The sequence below is a fragment of the Pezoporus wallicus genome, unplaced genomic scaffold (genome assembly GCF_028554395.1).
Source record: "Pezoporus wallicus isolate ANWC-B61680 ecotype Strahan unplaced genomic scaffold, APGP_CSIRO_Pwel_v1 scaffold_7392, whole genome shotgun sequence".
In the NCBI taxonomy this organism is placed as follows: domain Eukaryota; kingdom Metazoa; phylum Chordata; class Aves; order Psittaciformes; family Psittacidae; genus Pezoporus; species Pezoporus wallicus.
In genome coordinates, this window is record NW_026639923.1 from 2967062 (window position 1) to 2989514 (window position 22453).

At 39.8% G+C, this 22453-nt stretch overlaps 1 protein-coding gene across 2 annotated transcripts in view; it reads left to right on the forward strand.

Annotated features, from left to right (window-relative positions):
* PRKAR1B (protein kinase cAMP-dependent type I regulatory subunit beta) overlaps nucleotides 1-22453 on the forward strand; it is a 101264-nt gene that overhangs the window by 6060 nt on the left and 72751 nt on the right. For both annotated transcript variants that reach the window (XM_057416799.1, XM_057416800.1), the window contains exons 3-4: nucleotides 10249-10419; nucleotides 14289-14380. In XM_057416799.1, the coding sequence (XP_057272782.1) occupies nucleotides 10249-10419; nucleotides 14289-14380 (263 nt within the window). The remainder of the gene's footprint in view (nucleotides 1-10248; nucleotides 10420-14288; nucleotides 14381-22453) is intronic.

Below are 22453 nucleotides of genomic sequence, written 5' to 3' on the forward strand. Positions count from 1 at the left end.
CTTTCGAGTAATTTGTTTTATATTCCCTGTGACCTTACAGAACTTCTGTTGGTGGAGTGAGTGAGAAAAACCTTTCCCTTAGGGATATTAATTGTTTTTTTTTTAGAATTTGGGAATAGATGTTAGCTAAGAAACTGTGGCATTATTTGAACAGCTGTAATTATGTTCTGTTTACATGAGGGCTAAGAAAGATGTAGCGCAAAGAAACTGAACTCATCTTTTATCTCTAGTTCTTACCTTATGTAAAGAAGTTAATTACTAAGAAATTACAGGCAAAGCCTTGTGTTTTCAGCTATGCTGAGACTGCAAAAGCTTCATTAGTGTCAGGCTGTTTAGTGTGGTGATTATGTGATCAAAGGTGGAGTTGTCTTGCCAGGCTAAGTTAGCCTGTTTTCAGCAGAAAAAAGATAACTAAGAAAGAGCAGAACTAATGAAGAAAATTACACAAAAGAAGGAGAATCAGCAGGATATGTTTAGGCATTACAAAGTACTTTTCTGAAGTAATTTTTCATGCAGTGTATTTGAGAGCTGTGGCTTTGCTGGCTGGGCCAGGTGGTTTTTGCTGATGCCTTCTGGGCTCCTTCATTCTGGGCTCCTGGTCCCTTTATTGCGCTGTGCACATGCAAGAAATACTGTATTGCACATACTGAACTTACTGTCTTGGATTCCTGTGGATTGGGAGTGGCTTTATGGACCTAGGCTGCTGCTGCATTTCTGAAGGTGCTATCCAGAAATACGAGTTTTAGAAAAACCCGCATTCTACGGTCTGTAATTAGCTAAAGCAAGATAGGATTATTTGTGTAGCTCCACCTGGTGATATTAGACAGTATTGCACATAGACCTGGTCAGAAAAATGAAGGCATTTGTGTGCCAGGTTTGCTGTAAACTAGCAGCGAGAAGCAACTGTCTGCTAAACTAGAAATTCATTCACTGTTGGTAAAATACAGTTTATTTATTTAGCATAAAGAGTTTCAGAAACAAAGGTTTTTGAGCATCAAAATTTGAGCATCAGGATTTTCTTCTGCAGCAGTCGTCTCTCCCAGGATTTACATTTTGTCACAAGAAGAAAATGTTCAATCAGTAATTTCCACCAGAACCTTTCCAAAACAATGAAATTCGTTCTTATAAGCACAGGTGATTATGCATAATGAAACTCATTCTTTTAAGATAAGCTGGGGAAAGGTTATGGATTGGAAGGGAAATCTACAGTGGAAAAACTATAAAAAATGCATTAACCAAGCAGTTGGATAAAGACGAATAAGGTACTTCTGTATCTCTCAAAGCTTGTAAAGCAGCTGGTCAGTATCTGTTTGGTGGTCAGAAATGTTGCTAAAGTATGTGGGAATATACCTGAGCTACCTGAGATGCAGCACAGCAGTGGGAGTGCTGGGTGCCCGTGTTGTGTGACTGCGGTTCTGGGTAGGCTTGGGCAGCCTCTGCTCCTGCCCCTCCTCTGGTATCAGAACCAGGGAGAGGTGATTGAAAATCAGCTCAGGTGAGACCTCTGTGATTGCTGTAGTCAGACACAGGCAGTGTTATGAGAGATGGCAGTTTTCTTGGAACAGGTAAAAGGAAAAGCTAGGTGAATTTTTAAGACCCTTCAGGCAAACTTTCACAAATGCGGGAGGTTTAAAAAAGGGTGAGGGAAGAAAAAAGTTTTTTCCTAAGAAATAAAATTGGTTATAGATGAAGCTGTGCTATTATAAGCCTGTGCATAACACATTAGGACACCACTGAACTCCCTGCTTGCTTTGTTTGTCTAGAAGTGAGTAGCTTTCCCAGTCAGAAACTTTCTCAGTCAGAAACTAATGAAGTGGAGTTCAGTGATGAAATGAGAAGGGCAGTCTCCCTGGATGTCATCTGTCGTGGTTTAAGCCCAGCCTGTCAATTCAGCCACGCAGCACTTGCTCACTCCCCTTGCTTCCTCCCCCCATTCCCAGAGGGATGGGGAAGAGAATCGAAAGATTGTAACTCCCACGGGTTGAGATAAGAACAGTCCAGTAACTAAGGTATAACACAAACCACTGCTGCTACCACCAATAATGATAACGGAAATAATAAGGGAAGAGAATACAACCACTCACCACCTGCCGACCGATACCCAGCCTGACCCAAGCAGTGATCCCACCCTTCCAGGTAACTGCCCCCAGTTTATATAGTGGGCATGACGTGCTGTGGTATGGAATACCTCTTTGGTCAGTTTGGGTCAGGTGTCCTGTCTCTGCTTCCTCCCAGCTTCCCCTCCTCCCTGGCAGAGCATGAGACTCAGAAAGTCCTTGGTCAGAGTAAGCATTACTGAGCAACAACTAAAAACATCGGTGTTATCAGTGCTGTTCCCAGGCTGAAAGTCAAAAGCACAGCACTGCACCAGCTACTAAGAAGGAGAAAAATGACTGCTACTGCTGAACCCAGGACACATCTTTGTTTCACATCTCGAGCTATCATGTTTTACATTCATCAGGATATTTCATCCATGTTAATCTTTAAGCATCTAGGTGGCTTTAAAGAAACAGCTTCATAATTAGCTTTAACACATGAATGAAACACCTTGCAAATTGGTGTGAAGTTAAAAAAGGCACTGGGTCAGGCACTGATGGGAGATTTCACTGGATCACAACAGACTTGGGAAAGCTCTTCATACTTTACTGCTAGGAACAGGTACCTAGACATATTTGCCTTCAACATACTGCAGCCTTTTATAGGCTCCCAAACAGATGTGAAATCCATCAAATCTTATTTTACCAATCAATTTTTGAAAAATAATTTGCCTGGGTTTAAATCCTGTCTGTGTTGGAGTCTGTGGTTGCAGAATTGGTTGAGTACCTATCTCCTGCTTGTCTGCAGCTCAGCGAATCCTTCACTAATCTTTTGAGAGGCTGGTCAGACTACATAGCAATTTAGCTTGAATAAAGTAGAACTCCATGTGCAGGGATGTGAGCATTTTGAGGCTGTACTCCTGTAGTTACTCCTCATTCTTTGAGTTTTACAGAGCTCAGGCAAGGTGCTCAGACAGCTACTGACCTTTTCCATTACAAATGATTGCTGAGCCAAGGCAAGTCAGTAGCTTTTCTGGAAGGCACCAAATGATGTTCAAAATTACTTCTCTTTATTCTCTTTCAGTTGTAGGAGGTGACTTAAGAAGCAGAGGTACATAGGCCTTTTCTGTCTTCCCTCAGTAATTATTTTAAACTGAGGAGCATACCAAATAGGAATGATAGCAAGGAGAAAGTCTGTGTAAAACATGGTACAGATCAAACCAGATTTCCAATATGAGGATGAATTTTGGTTTTGCCTTTTTTTTCCTTTAGTTTCCAAATAGTTCCTTGTTAACATTCTCCTAATGAGAAAGTTGACTTTTTATTTGAAATACCTTTTTAATTCTGCATGAATTCATTTTAATTGGACACATAGGATGGGTCTTGAGACTGTTAGACTGGACAGCAGTAACACTGGGTGTACAGCTGCAGTTTTTGTAGCAGATTTAAGATTATTTGTGATTTAACTTTGCTTCAGTTAAGAAAAGGACCTTAGATTTGGATGCCGGAGAGGGATTCCTCATCGGGGACTGTAGTGATAGGACAAGAGGTAATGGGTTTAAACTTAAAACAGGGGAAGTTCAGGTTAGTTATAAGAAAGAAGTTGTTTATAATGAGAGTGGTGAGGCAATGGCACACATTGCCCAAAGAAGTGGTAAATGCTCCATCCCTGGCAGTGTTCAAGGCCAGGTTGGGACAGAGCCTTGGGTGACATGGTCTAGGGTGAGGCGTCCCTGCCCATGGCAGGGGTTTGAACTAGGTGATCTTAAGGTCCTTTCTAGCCTTAACTATTCTTTAATTCTATGATTTTGAAATGTTATAAGGGGGGGAAATTAATTGCTTTCCAGTGTGCTGTGCTGAGGTCTGTGCCTCTGTGGTTGCCTGCTTGGCAGCATGTGTTGAAGCTGTACTCTGTACAGCTTTGTAAGCTGAAGCTCTTGACGTTCTGTAACTCCCAGGAGCTCAGCCCGCCAGCTCCATCACCTCTGGGCAAGACACTAGGGAACTCAGAGAGTGAGCTATGGGAAACTTGAAATAAAACCATGGCCAGGATTATTTATCTTGGATTAACTGGCAAATTGTGAAAAACAAAAATACTGAGTTGTAAGCGTCCCACTGAAGGGTTAAGGGACACATGGATTCCTGCCGAGCATGCAGTTCAAATTGCTGTCTAGCCATAATACCCCTGTACCAATGAAGGCACTCAGCACACCAAAGTTGTTTTGGGTTTCAAAAATGAAATGCATATGGAAGGTTGGAGGATGAAAGAGAGAGAAAAAGGCGGAGTATATGTTTAAGAAGAGTAGGCCAGCACGTGTATTTTCATATTTGTATTAACATCAGATAATTTTTTAGAAGAGAGAATAAATTATTTATAGAATTTTGTAGTAGAAATGTTTTGGAGACAATTTCCACTCTGAAATCACTGAGGGAACACAAGCTTTTGAATAACCAACTTTGCTCTCAGCATCACTTTTGATCTGAGGGCATCAGTATGCCTCTAAATGTTAAGTGGGCCTACATAGCTAAAGTATTTTAAGGAGAAAAATAGCATACCAGCATTTATGATTTCTTCTTTGTTGGTATCCTCAGCAGCTATCTCTTCCTATGTTCTGATGGTCCATTTCTGCAACTTACATGTAAGTCTCACTGAGATTAATGGTGTTTCTTTTGGGTTAAGGGTCTGCTATGTTAGAAGGCTGGAATGAAAAATAAATAAACAGCTGTGGCATTACATATCCAGTGGTTAAAAACTTCACAGTGACTTAGGTGCTCTGGTTGTTGCTGAAAAATACAGTATAATGTTTAGCATTTTTGTTTAAACTATTTATCTAGTAGCAAATACGTGTTTTCTGTGGGAATCTTCTTTATACAAGGTATGCATGCATATGTTGTTATTTGGCTAGATTTTAAAAAATCAGAAGTGTTGGCTACAGTTCTCTTTGATTATATCATCTTCTAAGTATCAAAAACATGGTCTGTGTTTTGTAACATAACCTCATTCTCTATGAAAGTAGGGAAGAGGTGGTGATGGGTTGAGATACAACAAGACACTGGAGGGGAAAACAAGAAGTGTTAACATGTTGCAGGAGGTAAAGTGATGCCAGTAAAGGGACTCAAGAAGGTGAGCATTGCAGTCAGAGCAGCAGAGGAGTAGGTAGATTTTTGGCAAGAGAATTTTGCCTAGATTGGAAATTGGGAATGAAGTGAAATGCAGAAAGGCCACCAAGGTTGTGGTAGTAGTAATCAAAGCAGTGGGTAACTATGGAGTGAATTAGTAGGATGGGTGGATGTTACAGATATTTCTTAATGATGCTTTAGAAGATAAGCATCGGGAAGGCAATGGAACAGTAGTTGGAGTTGTGTGAAAAGTCTCTTTTTACAAGGCTGAATGATCATAAAGGTAGTGTAGTTATCCACTGTGGCAAAGACAAGACTGGTAAGGACATTGAGACCTTCCAGTTTTCTCCCATTGTCAGTAATGGCATCAGTTCTGTGCTTCCAACAGAGCAGAGTGTTCTGCTTTTGGCCTTTGTTAGCTGCTATAAATCATCATGTCAGCCTCCAGGAGTGATGGGGTGGTGTTAGAAACCTTCCTGTGTTGAGAGCACCTCCTCTGGGTCAATTCCAGTGCAAAGAGAGATTAGTTACATGCACATAAACTATCCTGCATATTTTCTGTGAATAAACAGAAAGCAGATTCCAGTTCTGTCAGTAAGAAAACTTTATGAGTGAGCTTGAGAAAAAATATTTCATTTAGAGTGCATTTTGTGTTGTTGCTTTTGAATGCAATGAATAAATTGTAAGCGGCAGAGCAGAGATAGTGAGCAGTGATACCAAACGGCTGACTTGCTTTTAAAAGTCTTCGTGGGATGTTGTTCTAAAGCTGCACAGTGACGTGGAACCTCCTTATGTGCTGTCCTTCCTTCAACTGAAACTTCTGAGTTTCCGGGTAGTGACAAAGCCTGAAAGGAGAGACCAGGAGAGGAACTACTGGAAGTGAATTTCTGTTTGGAAATGCTCCAGCCGATAGAGAAAAAAGCTTCTGGGTCAGGAAGCGTGTGTGCTCTTCGGCAGCAGTCTGAAAGGAAGGGTAAACCTAAGAACTGCCTTGGCATTGTGGTCACTTCACTTGCAGTGTTTAAACTCCTTAGAAGCTCATGGAAACATTAATCAGGAAAGGCAGTGACCCCATAAGCTGAGGACAGCATGCTAAATTCCTGCCTTTATACCTCAGCACCTTGTAGAACAAATGTCTTAGCTGAAGGTGGACATTCTAAACATAAATGGGTCACTGCAGTTTTATTTATGGGTGGTGCTTTTAATTTGTGGCAACAAGGGTATATTTTCTTTCCTTTCCAGTTTATTGTCATTGAAGTCAGTAATGGTATTCCAGTTTCACTGTCCACCTCCCCCTGAAGTCACCTTTGTTTACAACTTCAGCTAGGTTTTTGGACACTTACAACACAGTTTAAATAGAAGTAGACTTAGATTATCTGTATAGGAAATGGGGTATTACTGTCACTCAGCAATGTTGATTTGTAGATTTGGGGTGTGTTGATACATAAATATATTGGACTGTGACAGGGACGATGGAGGCTTCAGTTAGTGGCTCACACGTGGTACCCTGCTGCCATTTAAGACTTCCTAAATTACATGCAATGCCCACTAAGGTGGTAGATGTGACCCAGGACAGCTTGAGACTCATGTCCTCAGCTGACAGCTGAAAGCTGAGCAAGGTCCCCCAGAATGGCACTGGGCCATATTTGGGATAACTGAATCAGACCCTCCATGTCCTACAAGTCAGGAGCATCTCCACTCAAACCGGTGCAGATACTAGTGTGAAGGGAGGAACAAGATAATCACTGGGGCTTGCTCAGAGGCAATTGCACTGTTCTGCAGTGTGTCTTCCATGTGTTTTCTTATTTTAAGGTGTACATAATTGGGCCCCATAACTGTGAATTATCTGTGCCATCTGAATAGAGAGTGAAAACAGTTGTTGTCATGACAACAAAAGATAGTGAGGTGTTTACTTGAAAGTGAGTTCTGCACAGGCATTCACATCAAGCTGTGTCTGAAGATCAGTGTTTGAAGAACTCTTCTTCAGAGAGTCCATTCCTCCTTTAAAATATTTGCTATATTTGTGTAGTTTTAACCCCAGATACTTGGAAGAGGCTTTTTGAAAGCTTAACCTAGGTCAGAGCCTATGTTTTTATTTTCAAAAGGCACTCTTTAGTTCAGTAGTGGAAATCCTACCTAGACTACAAACAGCAGCATATGGAAAAGCCAGCCAGTCAGCTGTCTGCTGTTTATATAAAAGGAGTTTGTAGTGAAGAGACTTCCCTTTAAAGTGAATCATATAGTAACTCACTTTTATAATCCTTTAATACCTTTTTGGCTTTAAAAAGTATTTGGGTTTAAGAGCATGCTTTGTGATATTAATTTTATCTCACTGAGTTTTCTTCGTGTATAAATCTGTCCTGGGGCAGGGAAGATGTTATTTATTAATTCCTTGAAAGTGCCTTTTATACAGCGTGTACTGAAAAAGAAGTGTGTATTTGATATTCAAATGGAGCAAAGTGCTACTCTTCTCTCTGAGTAAATATGCTATGTATAAAAAGAGCTATGTAAGCGCTACATACCATTAAATAGTTACCTAAGAGCCTTCTTGTTATAGTTACCTTTTAGTATACTTTCAGCTGCTAACTGTACAAAAAAATCTTAATTAGCTTTCAGTTAAGCTTATGAAGAAGGTGCATTTGCTTGTGTTCATTTAATATAAACAGAGAATGTTAACAATATCAGGGGTACATAAATGGCAATAGCCAATAATAGTATTTGAAATTCTTCAGCCATAGGCTTGGTTTGGATGACTAGATATTAAGTAGTGATAATATGTAGCATATATATTTGTATTTAAAATGTTTGTGTTTCTACAAGTGCATCACTGTAGTTAAGGAAGCGAGAGAGAAGTAGGGAAGAAGTTGATGAACATGCTTAATAGGACTTGCAGTTCTTACACGATAGGGAAATCTGGCTGAGTTATTTGCTATGTACTCAGTGCTATTTGAAATTTGAATAGGAAATAAAGAAGTTACAGTAAGTATTAATACATCTGAAATCAGTTTTTTTTTTTAATGTTTTTTGGTAACAGCACCTTGTTCAACTGTGTTATGGCACAGGAGCTGCAGTGTTGTAATCCCAATTAAAAAAAAATACTGATCTCGGAAAGAATTTGGCACTTTCTGAGGCCGGTCAGGACCTTGGAAAGTCAGATCTTTAGCCAGCCCTCTACATTTTATCTCTGTGCTTGTCTCTTAAGTATTTCAGTAGTCTCTTAATCAGAATGTGTGACTTGTTACTTTGGATTATGCAGCTTGGGAAATACTATTCAGTTATTTATTTCAAGTAGCAGTAATACATCAAAGATTGGTGCCAAAGGCTCCTTAGGTTAATGAGAGGGGCAATGTCAGTGGTGGTGACGAAATAAACTAGAGTAAAACCTGAAGAGACAAGTGGCGTGACTGGATTTGTCAGACATTTGTAAACATCAGTGGCAAAATGGAGGTTTTTCTTAAAGCTTAAAAATGGTGAACTTGTGCCAGTTTTCTAGTGTCATACCTAATGAGTGAACTATAACTCATTTCCTTTGTCAATGGGACCAACCAGCTATGTTGGTAACCTGCCACATGTCTAGTGCTGGTGCTCCTAGATCCTCCCACCTCCACTGATTCCATGTATTAGCTCTGATTGGAAAGTCTTATTGGAAATTAACAGGGTAAGACAGAGGCCAGGTTCTGGCATCCCTGTCCAAGGAATGTTGGTTTTATGGGGTACCCAATGATGAGGAACCTCATTACTACTGTATTTTCTTTTGGGTAGCCTGAGAGTTGTTCAAGTTGTCATTGGATGATAGCTGACTACATGTATGTTAATCAACATAACCCTGAGACTAGCAGGGTGTGAGTTATGCCTAAGGCAACATAATAGATATCATCAAATAAAATTACTGGACTACTGCTGCAAAAGACAGCTTGCCTCCTTACAGTGCTCATGTCTCTCCTGCATGTGCCCTTCAGTTGCCTGTATCAGACAAGATGAGGACAGCACATGTGGTCCATCCCATTGCCAGTTCTTCCTGCTGTAGGCAAGCTCAGTGAAAATCAGAAGGAATCACTAGAAGAAGGAACTAAAGAAGTAGGAAAGGCAGTCTGGTGTGTTATGAACAGGATGCCAGGCTGAAGTGCTACCAGGGGCAAGGAGGTGGGTTGGGAACAAGCAGACAGGCCCCCTTTCCTTTGACTGATACATGTGTATGGTGCAAAGAGAACTTTACTCCTGTGTGCTTTCCCTTGAATCCAAGGAAACTGAAGAATAGGAGGTGGGGCTCTAGGAAAATATTATGACTGATCTTACTTGTCTTAATTCTTTAGAAGTCAATTCAGTGTGTGAATTGATGAAGTCTTGCAACTTTGACATCCTTTCGTGAAGGTTTTCTGTACTGCTTCCTGTTACCTCTTCAGGGATTCCCCTTTGTATTTGATTCTCTGTTTCATGAGCGTGAAATTAGAATAACCTCCCTACTGGCCAGCTGGTGCTAGGCCAGCCATCATTTTTCATAGTCCTCTGGAGCCTACCTTGGATCTTGCTTGCTTGGAAGTAGTCCCATTGATTGTAAATCTGCTATATGGCAGAAGTTCTGGAGTAGGGAGCATCTTTGTTCTTGCTGGTGATACTAAGCCTGCAAGGCAAGAGCAAAATGAAGAAACCTATCTAATATATTGATGTGTGGCTTCTGATATGTCCTCTGTACAAGAAAGAAAGATACATACAAGCCAACTAGAAAAAAACAGCTGTGATGTTGGAGAATAAGCAAAAGAGGCTTTTTCTTTTGCTTTCTCATCCAGGAGTAGCTGCAAAGATATGTCTGAAGTGCAATATATTGGTTTCCATTAGGTGTAAGAAAGACTTGAACAGGTCAGATATTGGAGTGATGATACCTGTACGCACATTGTAGTTAAGTGTCAGTCCCTCAGGCTGCTCACATTAAATTTTTAATTTTTTTTTCAGCAGTACATGTGTGTAAATTGACAGCCAGCCAAATGTAGGAGTGAGGGGGTTGCTGTGGTCATAAAAGAAGAGCGAATTGAGTATATCCAGCAACGTAGCTACATGGGTAAGAGTTGTTTCATTGTCTCTTTTTGTCTTGCAGGAAGAATGCAAACAAATACTGGCTCGTCAGAAATCCAGTTCCCAGTCTGATTCTCATGATGATGAGATTTCCCCTCCTCCTCCAAACCCAGTGGTAAAGGCCCGACGCAGGAGAGGAGGAGTCAGTGCAGAGGTGTACACTGAGGAAGATGCTGTTTCTTACGTCAGAAAGGTAATGTGTTACTGTCTGGTTCTGAGAGGTACAGGACAATCATATTTTGCTCGTAGTTTGGACTCATGGTTCAGCCTGTAGGATGGTATCCTAATGCTGGCATATGCACTGCTGGACCATCTTTTTCACGCTCAAGTTCTTTTGTTGTCTCCGTGACGAATTACTTTCTCCATCAATGTGGGTTCAGTATTTTCTGTTCTTTCCTTTTTGACCCCTTCTAAGAGAGTCAGTAAGCCTCAGACATTTTGTCAAAATTCACAGATTCTGGCAGCTTCTGAGTGTTGTCAGAACCTCACAGTTTTGGAAAACAGCCTTTTCTATTGCTGCATTTCCTGCCTTTCTTCCAAAAAAGTCACTTCTAGCTCAAGTCTGCTTCTCACCTCGGTCACTTAGGTCATTTAGGTTCTCTTGACCATTCAGGTGCATGGTTCACATGTTGACTGGGTAGCACCTCACCCATGGGTTTTGGAGTTCTGTTAACTATACTTGGGGGATTTTATGTGACTGTTGTCTTTGAAGAAATACCAATCCCAAATTAGGTAATTTCTTCAGTAGAAACACAGATTTGGGCTTCTCTGGTTTAACATCCCTTTTTTTTCCCCACAAAATTATCTAGCTATTTTATATCCTTGATGTCTCTTAATAACCCTGGAATTTTTTTTTAAACTGGCCAAAGCTTTCAAAGGTTATTAAAATACAGACATTACAATAACGTATGTCATGTTTGTTTAGGGAGCTAGGCTAAAGATGCATTTTGTAAGGTTGACAGATGCTGCTAATTTGCTTTTATGCACACCTGGAGTAGCTTTAAACCAGAGCGCTTTGTTTTTATGGGAATACATGTTGTCAGTCACTGTTTTTTGGCAGAATAGTTTTTGCCTCTGCCATCAGCTGTGCTTTTGTCATCCATTTATGATACAAGTTCACTGGATGCTCTGAGGATTTCTGTCCCAAGAAACAAAGAATTAGGAGGGCCTTTCATCCTAAAAACAAGTATGGAGGAATATTCTTGTGGCAGTTGAATAATACTTGCAGGTATACAGTGAATTTAACAGAACTGTGATCATGCTAGTAGTGCACTACACCGTTAAAATGGTTGTGTGATATTTTAAAAGCCACTTTCAAACACTTTTCTTTCTGTGCAGTTTGCAATATCCCCCTTAAAAACTTTCATGAAGAGATCACATCTGTCTCTGCTTAATATGGGTTCCATCTGACCCTTCTGAAAATCAAAGGAAATATTCCGTCCTACACCCCTGAGTAATTCCTTTAGGTTTATAATGGTTTATAATTCCTTTAGGTTTATAATGGTTTATAATTCCTTTGGGTTTGTAATTCTTTATAAACAAACTTTATTTTTTTCCTTTTTCAACAATGATGCCAATAAGTCCTCACAGTAGCATGGGTAGGAATGAACTGGCAGAAGGGGTACAGATCATATTCTGTGTGTTCTGTGACTGGGCTGTTACGATTTTCATTTCTGAAGAACTGTCTGAACTTAATAATAATTTAAGGGATAATTTCTTGTCAGGCTACAGAGGCTGCAAGGAGTATAGAACTAGCACTGGAAAGGTTTCTGTCAGTGCTTTGACTTCTGCCCTCAGCAAATGAATCCCGTGGATGTTTGTGGCAGAGGTTTCTGGAATACAGAAATAAAGAGAGACATTGAAAGGACAGATTATGAAACTAATTTAAACGTGTAAAAAGCAAGGCAAGGGTTGTGCTACACTATTCCAAACTGATGGAATTTTAGATAGTAGCCAGGAAGAATCACTGGCTTCAATTCAGGTATTGGATAGAAACACATCTGGGTCATAAGCCAGTTTAAAGGATCCCTTGAAGGGGTGAGCTATAGGATGAGTAGTGCTAAAGGCAGTGCGATGAGTTATGTCACTGGGGAGAAGGTCAAAGGAGATTTAGCTTTGTGATTTGAGCAAGCACATGGCTCCATTCTGAGAGGCTCAGAGGAAGATCTCTGTGGAAGATTATTTCATTGCTTCATTCCTGAAACTAGAGAAAGCAATATTTGTCAACACATCTGACATAACATGAAGTTTACTATCAGAATTGGAGTCCTGCTGTCAAGTCAGCTTGAAGAGAACATTCAGTGATAACTTGAAAGAGGGATGTAAGAAATGGTCAAGTTTCTGCCTGGCTTTGATTTTGGTCAGATGCCTGGTTAATGGGATACTTAAAGAAGCTTTCCTTGGTTTTCTGTGTCCCTGTCCCAACAGACCCCCTTTGGTCTCTGCCTTGTGGCTTTAATTGCTGCAGATTTAGTCTGAGAAAGGCTAGACAATGCTATTCCATAATCAGCCAGAAGGGTTGGGGCTGAATGTCTTAGAGATTTGATTATCTACCCTTTTTACTCATCAGCAGTAAGCTGACCTGCTAGGGTATTCTTAGTGGAACAAGGGTTCAGGACTGCAATTCAATCCCAGGTTTGTTTGATAGGGTGAAAACCAAGAGTAAGATACTGGCCAAATGCTCATTTTATTTAACATTGAGGAATTTAAACTTTTGATAAATTAGATTACATTTCACTCTGATACAGATATGTTTACATGTTTATACATATCTGTTTCTATAGACTTAAGTAGTCTAATGACTACTACAGTTAATATAAGGGATGTCTGAAACCAGAGTTTAACTTTAGATCTTTGCAGTGCAATATTTTCCTTTTAAATAAATCTAGATCAATTTTTTTTTAAGAACTCATGAACTGATGCTAGATCAGTTTTCCCATTTGAGACATCCTTCTTATTGGATGGGTAGTACCTTTTTTTTTCCAGGATGAGGAAAGGAAACTGCCTACACATCAGTGTACATAGTAACTTAAATAAGACAGATACAGTATTTCTGTCATAAGAAAGTACAAAAGAGCAATGCCCAATCTCAGACCTTTTTTGTACAGTAATTGAAACAGGCAAACAGATGTTAGTTTTCAGATCGAAGTAAGGTTTATTTAACACTTAAAACTTTTGCTAGGCTTGATGTTGTCCAGTTATAATGAAAGTATTAAGAAAAATCACATTACTAAATTCAAAGGACATCTTCTACAAGTCATAACCTTTTTACAGATTTCTTGTGTCTCTCATAATCACTAAGTCTGTGACTGGCAGAAGGAAATGCTTGGCAAATACAGAGATACAGTGTCTTTACTAATGTCTTACCAAAATGTGTACCAAAATGGAAAGCCTAACTTGCAAAAAGTCTTACAAAACGCTTCATCCAATATGAAAACACACTCCTGCATTTCAGCATATATTTTGAGCAAATTCAACAGGACCTTTGCCATCTCTCTAATTAACATATAAAAATGTCTTTTCATTCTCAAATGCAAGTACTTCCCATATTCCATGAAGCAGAGGCACAGGATTTTGACCCAGGTGGGCCTAGCAGGAGTGTGGTTCTTTATACAACAACCAGTACTGAAAAGTATGTAATCCACACATTTTTACCTTTCATCTAAAGAAATGTTGCTCATTCCCTAGTTTTTAAAGTAGGTTGCTTCTGATATTGTTTGTGGGGAAAGAAGACAATGAAATATGTTTTCCTCAGTCCAAAAGATTTGAAAGGAGACTACACAGCTGTCAGTACCTGCTAATTATAGTATTTTATGGATATCCTTCTACCCTCTCATGCCGGATCTTACATTTCTGTTTTGGCTCTCATATTGAGAACATAAATTCTTATCCTCACATTGTCAAAACTGTAATGTATTACTTTCTTAGTGGCTTTATATTATAGCCTAAGCCTTTCTCAGTGTTTGAAATCCAGTGTTTGAATAGTGGAATTTTCTATAGATTTCAAGATCTATAAAGAAATATAACCAGGCATGTAATTACCCTTTATTCCTTTCTCTACAGGTTATTCCAAAGGACTATAAAACTATGACTGCTCTGGCGAAGGCCATTTCCAAGAACGTGCTCTTTGCTCATCTTGATGACAATGAACGAAGGTATGATGAGGTTTATGATTTAAAGAAATCTACATCTTGATATAAGGACAAGAAATTATATTGCATTTTAACTCGGGGATCAAAACTGCTCTCACTGATGCATTTGAGTCATACTAGATGCACACTCACGCTTATGGTATTATGACAGAGAGTAAAATCACAAGCTAAAGAAAGGCAAGAACAGGCCAGAATGTATTCAGGCATATTTAATGTTTTCAAATCAGTTGTGCCCAATGAACTTAATTCTAGGTTACTTAAGGAATTGGCTAAAGTCATCTTAGAAGCCTCTGGGGTTAATTCTGAGAACTCAGGGAAGACAGGTCATGTGCTGGAGGAGTGGGAAAGAAAAAGTATAAGATAAAGAGATAGAAGAGAATTTCAGGAAAATTATTTTGTTCTTTGAAAAACTGGAGCAAACAAATTATGTGTAAGCACCTGAAGGAGACCACAGAGTTCAGTAACAACCAGCGTGACTTAAAAACTTGAAAATGTCCTTCTACAGTTGAGTATCAAGGCTTGTAGCTAGGGAAGGCACAACGGAGGCCAAACAGCTTGACTTCTAGTGATGTTCTCAACATAAGGTATGACAGTTTCATAAACAATCAAGGAAAACATGTCTTCATTGAAACCACGATGGAATCTATACAAAACTGCTTGGATTTCCATACCAAATAGCAGTTAACAATGGTTTGTCATTCTAATGAAAAGATATATTGAAGTGTGGGAAGGGCTGGTCTGGTTTTCATCATTGTTGTCATTAATGACCTCAGTGGTGGGATAGAGTATGAGTGTTGAATTTTTGGATGACATGAAGATGGGAAGGACTGCTAAAACATTGGGAGAAAGGCTAGAATTCAGAATTACGCTGACAGGTTGAAGAAGTGTTCTACTAAAAGCAGCATGGATTGTCACTGAGCCAAGTGCAGAGAAGTATACTTAGGCAGGAAGAACACCTTTATAACTATTAAGCCTTTTTTTGCAGTTCTGGTAGTTCCTTGAAAAACTATGTGGAGCTCATTGTGAATCATGATCTGAACATTAGTCACCAATGTCAAGCTGTTTTGAAAATACTAACGTTTTACTGGGGTAACTAAATGGGAGAACATGCAAGACGTCCCAGTGTTGGAAAGGTTTCAACTGGAACACAGAGTCCAGATTGGGCACTGCACTTCAAGGATAAACGGTTGGAGGAAGTTCAGGGAAGAGCTGTGGGAACAATCACAGATCTAGATAACATCACTTCTGAGGAAAGAATGGGATTGGTTGGCCTGCAGAAGAAAAGTCAGGGGCAGAGGGACGCAGTAATAGCTTATAATTGTGTATGAATAATGGTATATGCAAAATCAACTGCTATGTGTGCCAAAGGGAAAGAGTAACAGATTTAAAGTGCAGTAGGAGAGTTAACTCAGATACTAGGAAGAGGTTTCTGACTGCTTGGGTAGGTTGTGGACTCTCCACTACTTGAGGCCATTAAGAGCAGATTTCTAGAGTCTGCCAGGAATGATATAAGTAGTGCCAGTTCTGCCTTGCAGCAGTTAGGTGAAGTGATGTCATGAGGTCTTTGCCAGCCCTACTTTTCTGTGCTTTGATGGTTAGAAAGGACAAAGACTGTCTACACTCATGTTTTTAATACTGGCAGAACATCAGCAATACAGTCCTTCAGAGGGGTTACTGAAGTACTTTCAGTCAAAGCACGTTCCAAGTGTGCAAATTTTGCTCCCTCTCATAGGCGTTTACACAGTTTTAATTACTTTACAGTCCTAATTATGATGATACCATTAGCATGCACATTTCTGGAGTAATTAGAAGAGGATTAACTTTGCACGTTTCTTCTTGCTTTTTCACCCACAGCAGAGAATTCTTGTACAGAACTGCTATAAACCCTAGTTATCCTGTGGGTATGTTGATGTGATAGGTCCTGAAGAGACAGGTTTTAGGGCTGGAAGAGGGACATTTCAGTAATATTTATCAAAGTAGGGTGAGAGAGAAAAACTGAAGGAAAAGTGCTTTTTCTTGCACTGTGCTGATTGTACATCATGGTCATGGTTTTTCCTGTCCATTCCCTGTGTCCTATTTACCTCTGTCAGCCAGACAGTACTGTTACAGGTATGTGTTAGGAGTGATGCACACAGATTCTCATGTGTATACTGCATTTGGGTTGAAGACTGTCTGCTTTTGCAGTCCTCAAACTATGGCTTGACCAGGTGTATACTGCCTCTGCTGTCAAAAGATTTAGAAGCTTCTTGGTTTCTGGGTTGTGCACTGTAGCATATTCAGCTTCAGATTCATACAATCTCCCTTGCTCAGGGATATGTCTAGGTGCCTCATTCAAGCCTCATGATGAACACAGCAAGTTATTGCTGACACTGGGGGCAAAAAAGGGAACTCACAGGATACATGCATTCTGCTTTGCAGACAGGATTGCAATGAATGGATAAATTGTTCTGTCTTTGCATTTTACTGAGCTCATTCTTGACATCATGCTGTTGTGTTTTCTGGTTTTATTTATGAAATTGGAGCATACTATTGCCCTCACTTCAGCTTGCATCTTGTTGCAGATAATGTAGTTTGGTAAAGTAAATGGTATATGATTTCATTTGGGTTTTGTCCTCTTGGAATGGTCTAATGCTGAGTGAGGTTATTTTGTTTTCTGTGCTGCAGTGGTAGTGTTGGTGTTTATCTTCCTCAGTGCTTTCTACACTGAAGACAGTATTGTTGTTTCATTTAATTTTGTGGTTGACCGTTTGCTGAGATGCAGGTGTTCACGTGGGGAAAGAATGGACTAACAGGGCTTAATTCCTCATTTACAATGGAAGATTCTTATATTTTTCCTTCTCTGAAAAGATATTTATGTTACTCTGCTCTATGGCTGTGTAGTCCACGTGACTTGTGTTGCACTTGCTGCTTGGCAGCTCTGAAAGTCCTTATATCTGACGTAAACCCTTATTTATAAAGGCAGTGTATAGCATGTTATCTTTGTGTCAGATATTCCATATGAATGGTTAATTGCATGAGAAGCCATGCTGAAGTTAGAGTAAATGTATCTTTTTGCACTGGTGTCTGAAATAGTTTTGTTCAAGTCTTATTTTAGATAGCATCTTTTCATGTGCCATGCTTAAAATAGGGTTGCCATTTATCTCTTGCATGCACTCACACGTGCATGCACACATTACACACAGTCTCTGGTGTAAAATTATACTGAAAAGTGAAATTAAAGGGAAACTCAAATTGCATCAGTACTAAAAGCAGCAGAGCTAGTTATGAGCACCTTTTGCCAACATGTTTGTTTAAAGAGTTGCCAATAGAAAAGCGCAGCTCTGCAAAGGGATGTGGCAGTCCACTGTTTTCTCCTGAGATTTCTCCACTGATTTCAATCAGATCTTGATTAAACTCTGGAGTAGGGTCCTGGTTTTCTCAAAGCCAGTGGCAAAATGCCCATTATCTGAAGTGGAAATGTGCTTTTAACTGTAAGGGAGCTGTTGTTCTCATTTGCAAAACCAGGAATGTGGAGCTTTTTAATAGTATTTCTGTGTGTCCTCTTTTGCCTGGAGCTGGTCTGTTACATGCTCGTAGACAGCAAAACCTTAGATTTACACGGATGTATCATATACTCATTATCCAAAATCTTTGTGAATTGAAGAGAAGCTAGGTGTAAGAAGTTAAATCAAGATCAGGGCTTCACAAAATGAATTTCTTATTGTTTTTTAATAGATATCATTTGATTTTGATTGTTTATTAAAATATTTCACATCTAGCAAAAATACTGGAGCATATTAAAAATTTCTGTGAAATATGGGTAGGGTAAATACTTATGAGCTGTGGGGAAAAGCTGAATGTTAAGGGGGTGATGGGCTTAATTATGAGCTGAACAGCTTAGTACATTGCAGGGAGTACATGAATGTGTATCAGTGTGCCTAACTTTGGGCTCATCACCTTGTTAACAGCCCAAACTCAGTTGCAGTCTTCTCTGAGTAGCCTTCTCTCATACGTGCTTTGATGTGTTTTACTTCCCTGAGTGGGATGTGTGGCAAAGCCCTTCCCTTTCACTTTGTTTGGTGTATTTACTCTGCAGTTACGTATTTGATGCCTGGGTAGTTAAGTGTGGATTTTGATAGTGCTGTTATATCATCCTGCAGGTCCCTAGGCACAGTGCTCTTAAGTTTTCTCTTCTCTTTTCCCCCACCCCAAATGATGACATATTGGCTAGTTTATGTTCACTTGAAGGTTTGCCCTTTGTTTTGTGTTTCTTCTGTATTCCACTTCCTTTGTGACTCCACTCAAAAACTTTTGGAAGAGACTGCTTAAAGGGTTTTGTTAGGTGAGCAGTGGAGCATGTTGGTGTGAGCTCAGATGTGAATGCACCAAGGTTTTCTGGAAAAGCATAGTTCATACTGGTGTGGAAGCACCACACAGAAGCTGTGGAAATGGCCACCAAGAAGACATTTTCCCCAGGCAAAGAGCACACTAAAGACGTAGTTACGATCACTGCAAGGTCAGTGACTGTTGTCCTCACCAAAGCCTTACATATATATGCACAGTCCTGCAGAACATCATCTAGTGTGACAGCCCTAAAGGAGCTCCTTGCAGCATAGAACAACTTCTGATACAGAAGACAGCACTGTGCAGGCTGTGCACCCAGAATAGCTAGGAATTGCTCAGCAATCTGTCCAAGGATGAACAGCCTTGAGAGGAAACATTGGTGGAGCTGGACCTACAGCCAGGTAAGAGGCATTCACCCTCTCTTTCATTCTACTGGGGACAAGTGAAATGGCAACATTAGTTGTAAGGGAATTTTGCATTGTAAACATAAATTTATTTCTTATAGATGGTGTTCTTTGCAACAGTTTGTCTTTAATGTCAGTTGAGAGCCGAAGTCATCTTGTTTCTCTGCTCTTCATTACACCTGTGATTGAAGAAGAATTCCCATTTAAAAAAAAAAAATCCTTAATTATGGCATTTATACCTAATAAAAGAACTCAAAGATGAAATTACAGACTTTGCAGGAATTTATATTGCAGAAAGTGTATCTGTCTTTGCTATGCCCCTCCAGAATGCTGGTGGGAAGTTGCACTTAACGTTAAAACGTTGTCTTAGGTGACCTGTGCTATGGATTCTAATGGCTGAAAAGTGGCAAGAAGTTCCTTGCTGAACTTATTCCCTGTTGGTTCCAATGTGGTGTCATGGTTGAGGTCCATTCTGAAGGCTGTTAAAAGGTTGCATAAACTTTCCCCCTTTTTTTTTGCCAGTGATACTTTTGCATATGGAAGAAATCAGCAAAGCAGGGTGCATTGTACTGATGCCCTCTCTGCTGCTTTGGTTTTGTTCAGTCAGCAGGTAGTGAATGATTTCTATCTATGCAAAGACAGAATTACACCCATAACTTGGCAGCATTTTATTTCCTCTCCCACTCTTGGATGTTCAGCAGATTAACATCCTCTAAGGCTTCATAGTTGTGAAATGGTGTATAAAGTAAAAATTGGTGGCAAGGGGCTAGCCTGATTGTCCTAATCTGTTCTAACCTGGCAGTGTAGCTAGGAAGAATTTTTATCTGTTCTGCATGTAATGCTGAAATACAAGTATATCCACTTGGATTTGGCATGATGTTGAATTCGGGGGTGGGAGGGGAAGCTGAGGGGGGAAAGGAAGAGATTGTTAGTTTTCCTTCTGTGGATAAAAATGAAAGTTATTTTTTCATATTTCGTTGACAGGATGTTCTCTGTCTACTGGATGAGGGCAGCCACTGGGAGGGGTGGCAGTGAGAAGGTTCAGAGGTGACCTGCTGCAGAAATGGAAGTAGGACACAAAGCTGACGATTGTCAAGAAGGAGAAAGCAGTGTAACTGAAGCATAGCAGCGGGTGAGCGATCAGGACTGAGAGCATCAGGAGAGTCAGTCCTACTTCCAGGGTGTCACTGATGCATGTCTGCTCTGCTGCGAGTCATGAGCCATGTCTGTCAGACCCTGTTCAGAAGTTCGGGGGCCTTCTGACCACATAAAGTGGAATGATTAAACATTAACTATATGTGTATGTAAATGCTATCTAAAATATATATGTAAACGCTAGGTAAAACTTGTTCATTAAGGAATAAAGAGAGTAGATAAATATTTAACATGCATTTCCAGACTCCACTTTTGGCATTTTAGCTGATACCATAATTATTTAAGTGTTTATTACTAACATACATGCGGCTGTAATGCCTGCAACAGCTTTCAGAATACTTTTGTGTATTTTCTTACTTGGAAAGGGTTGCCCAAGGAAGTTGTGAATGCTCCATCCGTGGCAGTGTTTAAAGGCCAGGTTGGACAGAGCCTTGGGTGATATGGTTTAGTGTGAGGTGTCCCTGCCCATGGCAGGAGGACTGGAACTAAATGATCTTAAGGTCCTTTCCAACCCTAACTATTCTATGATTCTATGATTAATAACAAATTGATTTGTTTGAACAGCATACTGGTGTTGAAACTGCTTTGGAAACAAGAGTCAGGAAGTTGTATTTAATGCTTTTACTAAAATATTGAGCTCTTACAAAGGTGCAAAAAAGCAACAACAAATGAACTAAACAGTAAACAAAACTGCTGTGTGTTTATTACAGCAACACTCAGCATTCCATTTACAGTTGTGTATTGCCTGTATGGCAAAGGTATGAGAATAAAGGGCAGTTTTATTTTCTATGCTGGTCTTGGCGTAGATGTAAAGATGGGAACTGGCACTTGTACCAGCCCTGCAAGCCAAGCAAGAGGTTCTTCAAGCAAAAATTCCTGTCCTTTTCCCAGCATCCTCCCAAACACTATGGAGTGCACATGCTACTGTGATACTCTAGATGAACTTGGAGGCAAGTTGTTGTAGATACCATCTTGCTGTTAGCATTTCAGGAGCATGTCCTACTACCTTCTTACAAGTGTGTTTTAAATAGCCCTTGTTCTGCAATTCAGGCAGTTTCCTAAGCCATGAGTGGTGGCAAAGTGGGGTTCATTAGGGACTTACCGGGCATAAACAGGTTCTATTTGAAAGACATTAGTGTCCAAATGAAGACTTCCTCAGCATCGAGGCAAAATAACATTCTTAAAATGTATTAAGGGTTGCTGCAGAGGGAAACGAATAATCAGGTACCTGTGTCCCCTGAAGGCAAAACATCAGAATTAGGCTTGAAGTGTACAAGATGGATGTAAACTAGACGTGGTAATAATTTCTAGTGTTAAGAGACTTAGATAGATTGTAGGATCTATAATTGTTAAGAATAGGTAAGGCAAATCTCTTTGAACATAACTTGGTTTGTTCTCAGTTTCGATGGGAGAAGTCTCCTAGCCCTGTTTTTGTAATTCTTGGATCTGCAGTAGTGGGAAACCAGTGTGTTCTTTCTTTAGACATTTATCTTTTTTTAATATATTTGAAGAGTTATTATTTCACACATCTTCTGTTTTCTCAGCTAAGTGAACCTCATTCTCCCTGTCTTCCTTTGCAGACCAGGTTCCTCAGCCCACTGATCATTTTGTTGTTCTCCTCAACTTTCTTCAGGTGGTCCACCTCTTTCTTGTTTCTTATTTTTCACAGCAACAAGATATTGTTGACTCCTGCTTAGCATGTGATCACTGGATCCTTGGATCCTTTCTTGCAGAAATGCAACTTTGGAAGTGAATCATCACATGTATTTATGCTGTTGGTTATTCTTACCCAAGTATGCTCAACTGTGGTCTTGCTATTGAAAGAATACCTATTTTCTCAGACCATTTCTTCATTTTTTATTCAATCTTAATTGTTTTTGTAATCAATTTAATGTGTCTTTAAGTGCTGGCAGCTCTTTTGCAGCTAGATATTGTCTTCAGATTCAGAAAGCACACTCTTTGTCCAGGTCAGTAATGGCTTGGGTACTTTTTTCAGTACAAGCATAATCTAACGTGAGAAAAGTGGTTTTCCATAGCTAATAGATGAATTTTAGTTGTTGTACTGTTGATCTCATATAAAAATATTCTTGAAACTTATTGTGATTAGTGAATTTCAAGGGCATTATTATTGCTATAAGCTTTATTCACTTCTGCATAATACCATGTTTTATTAAAGCACTGGCTGAAGGCCAGC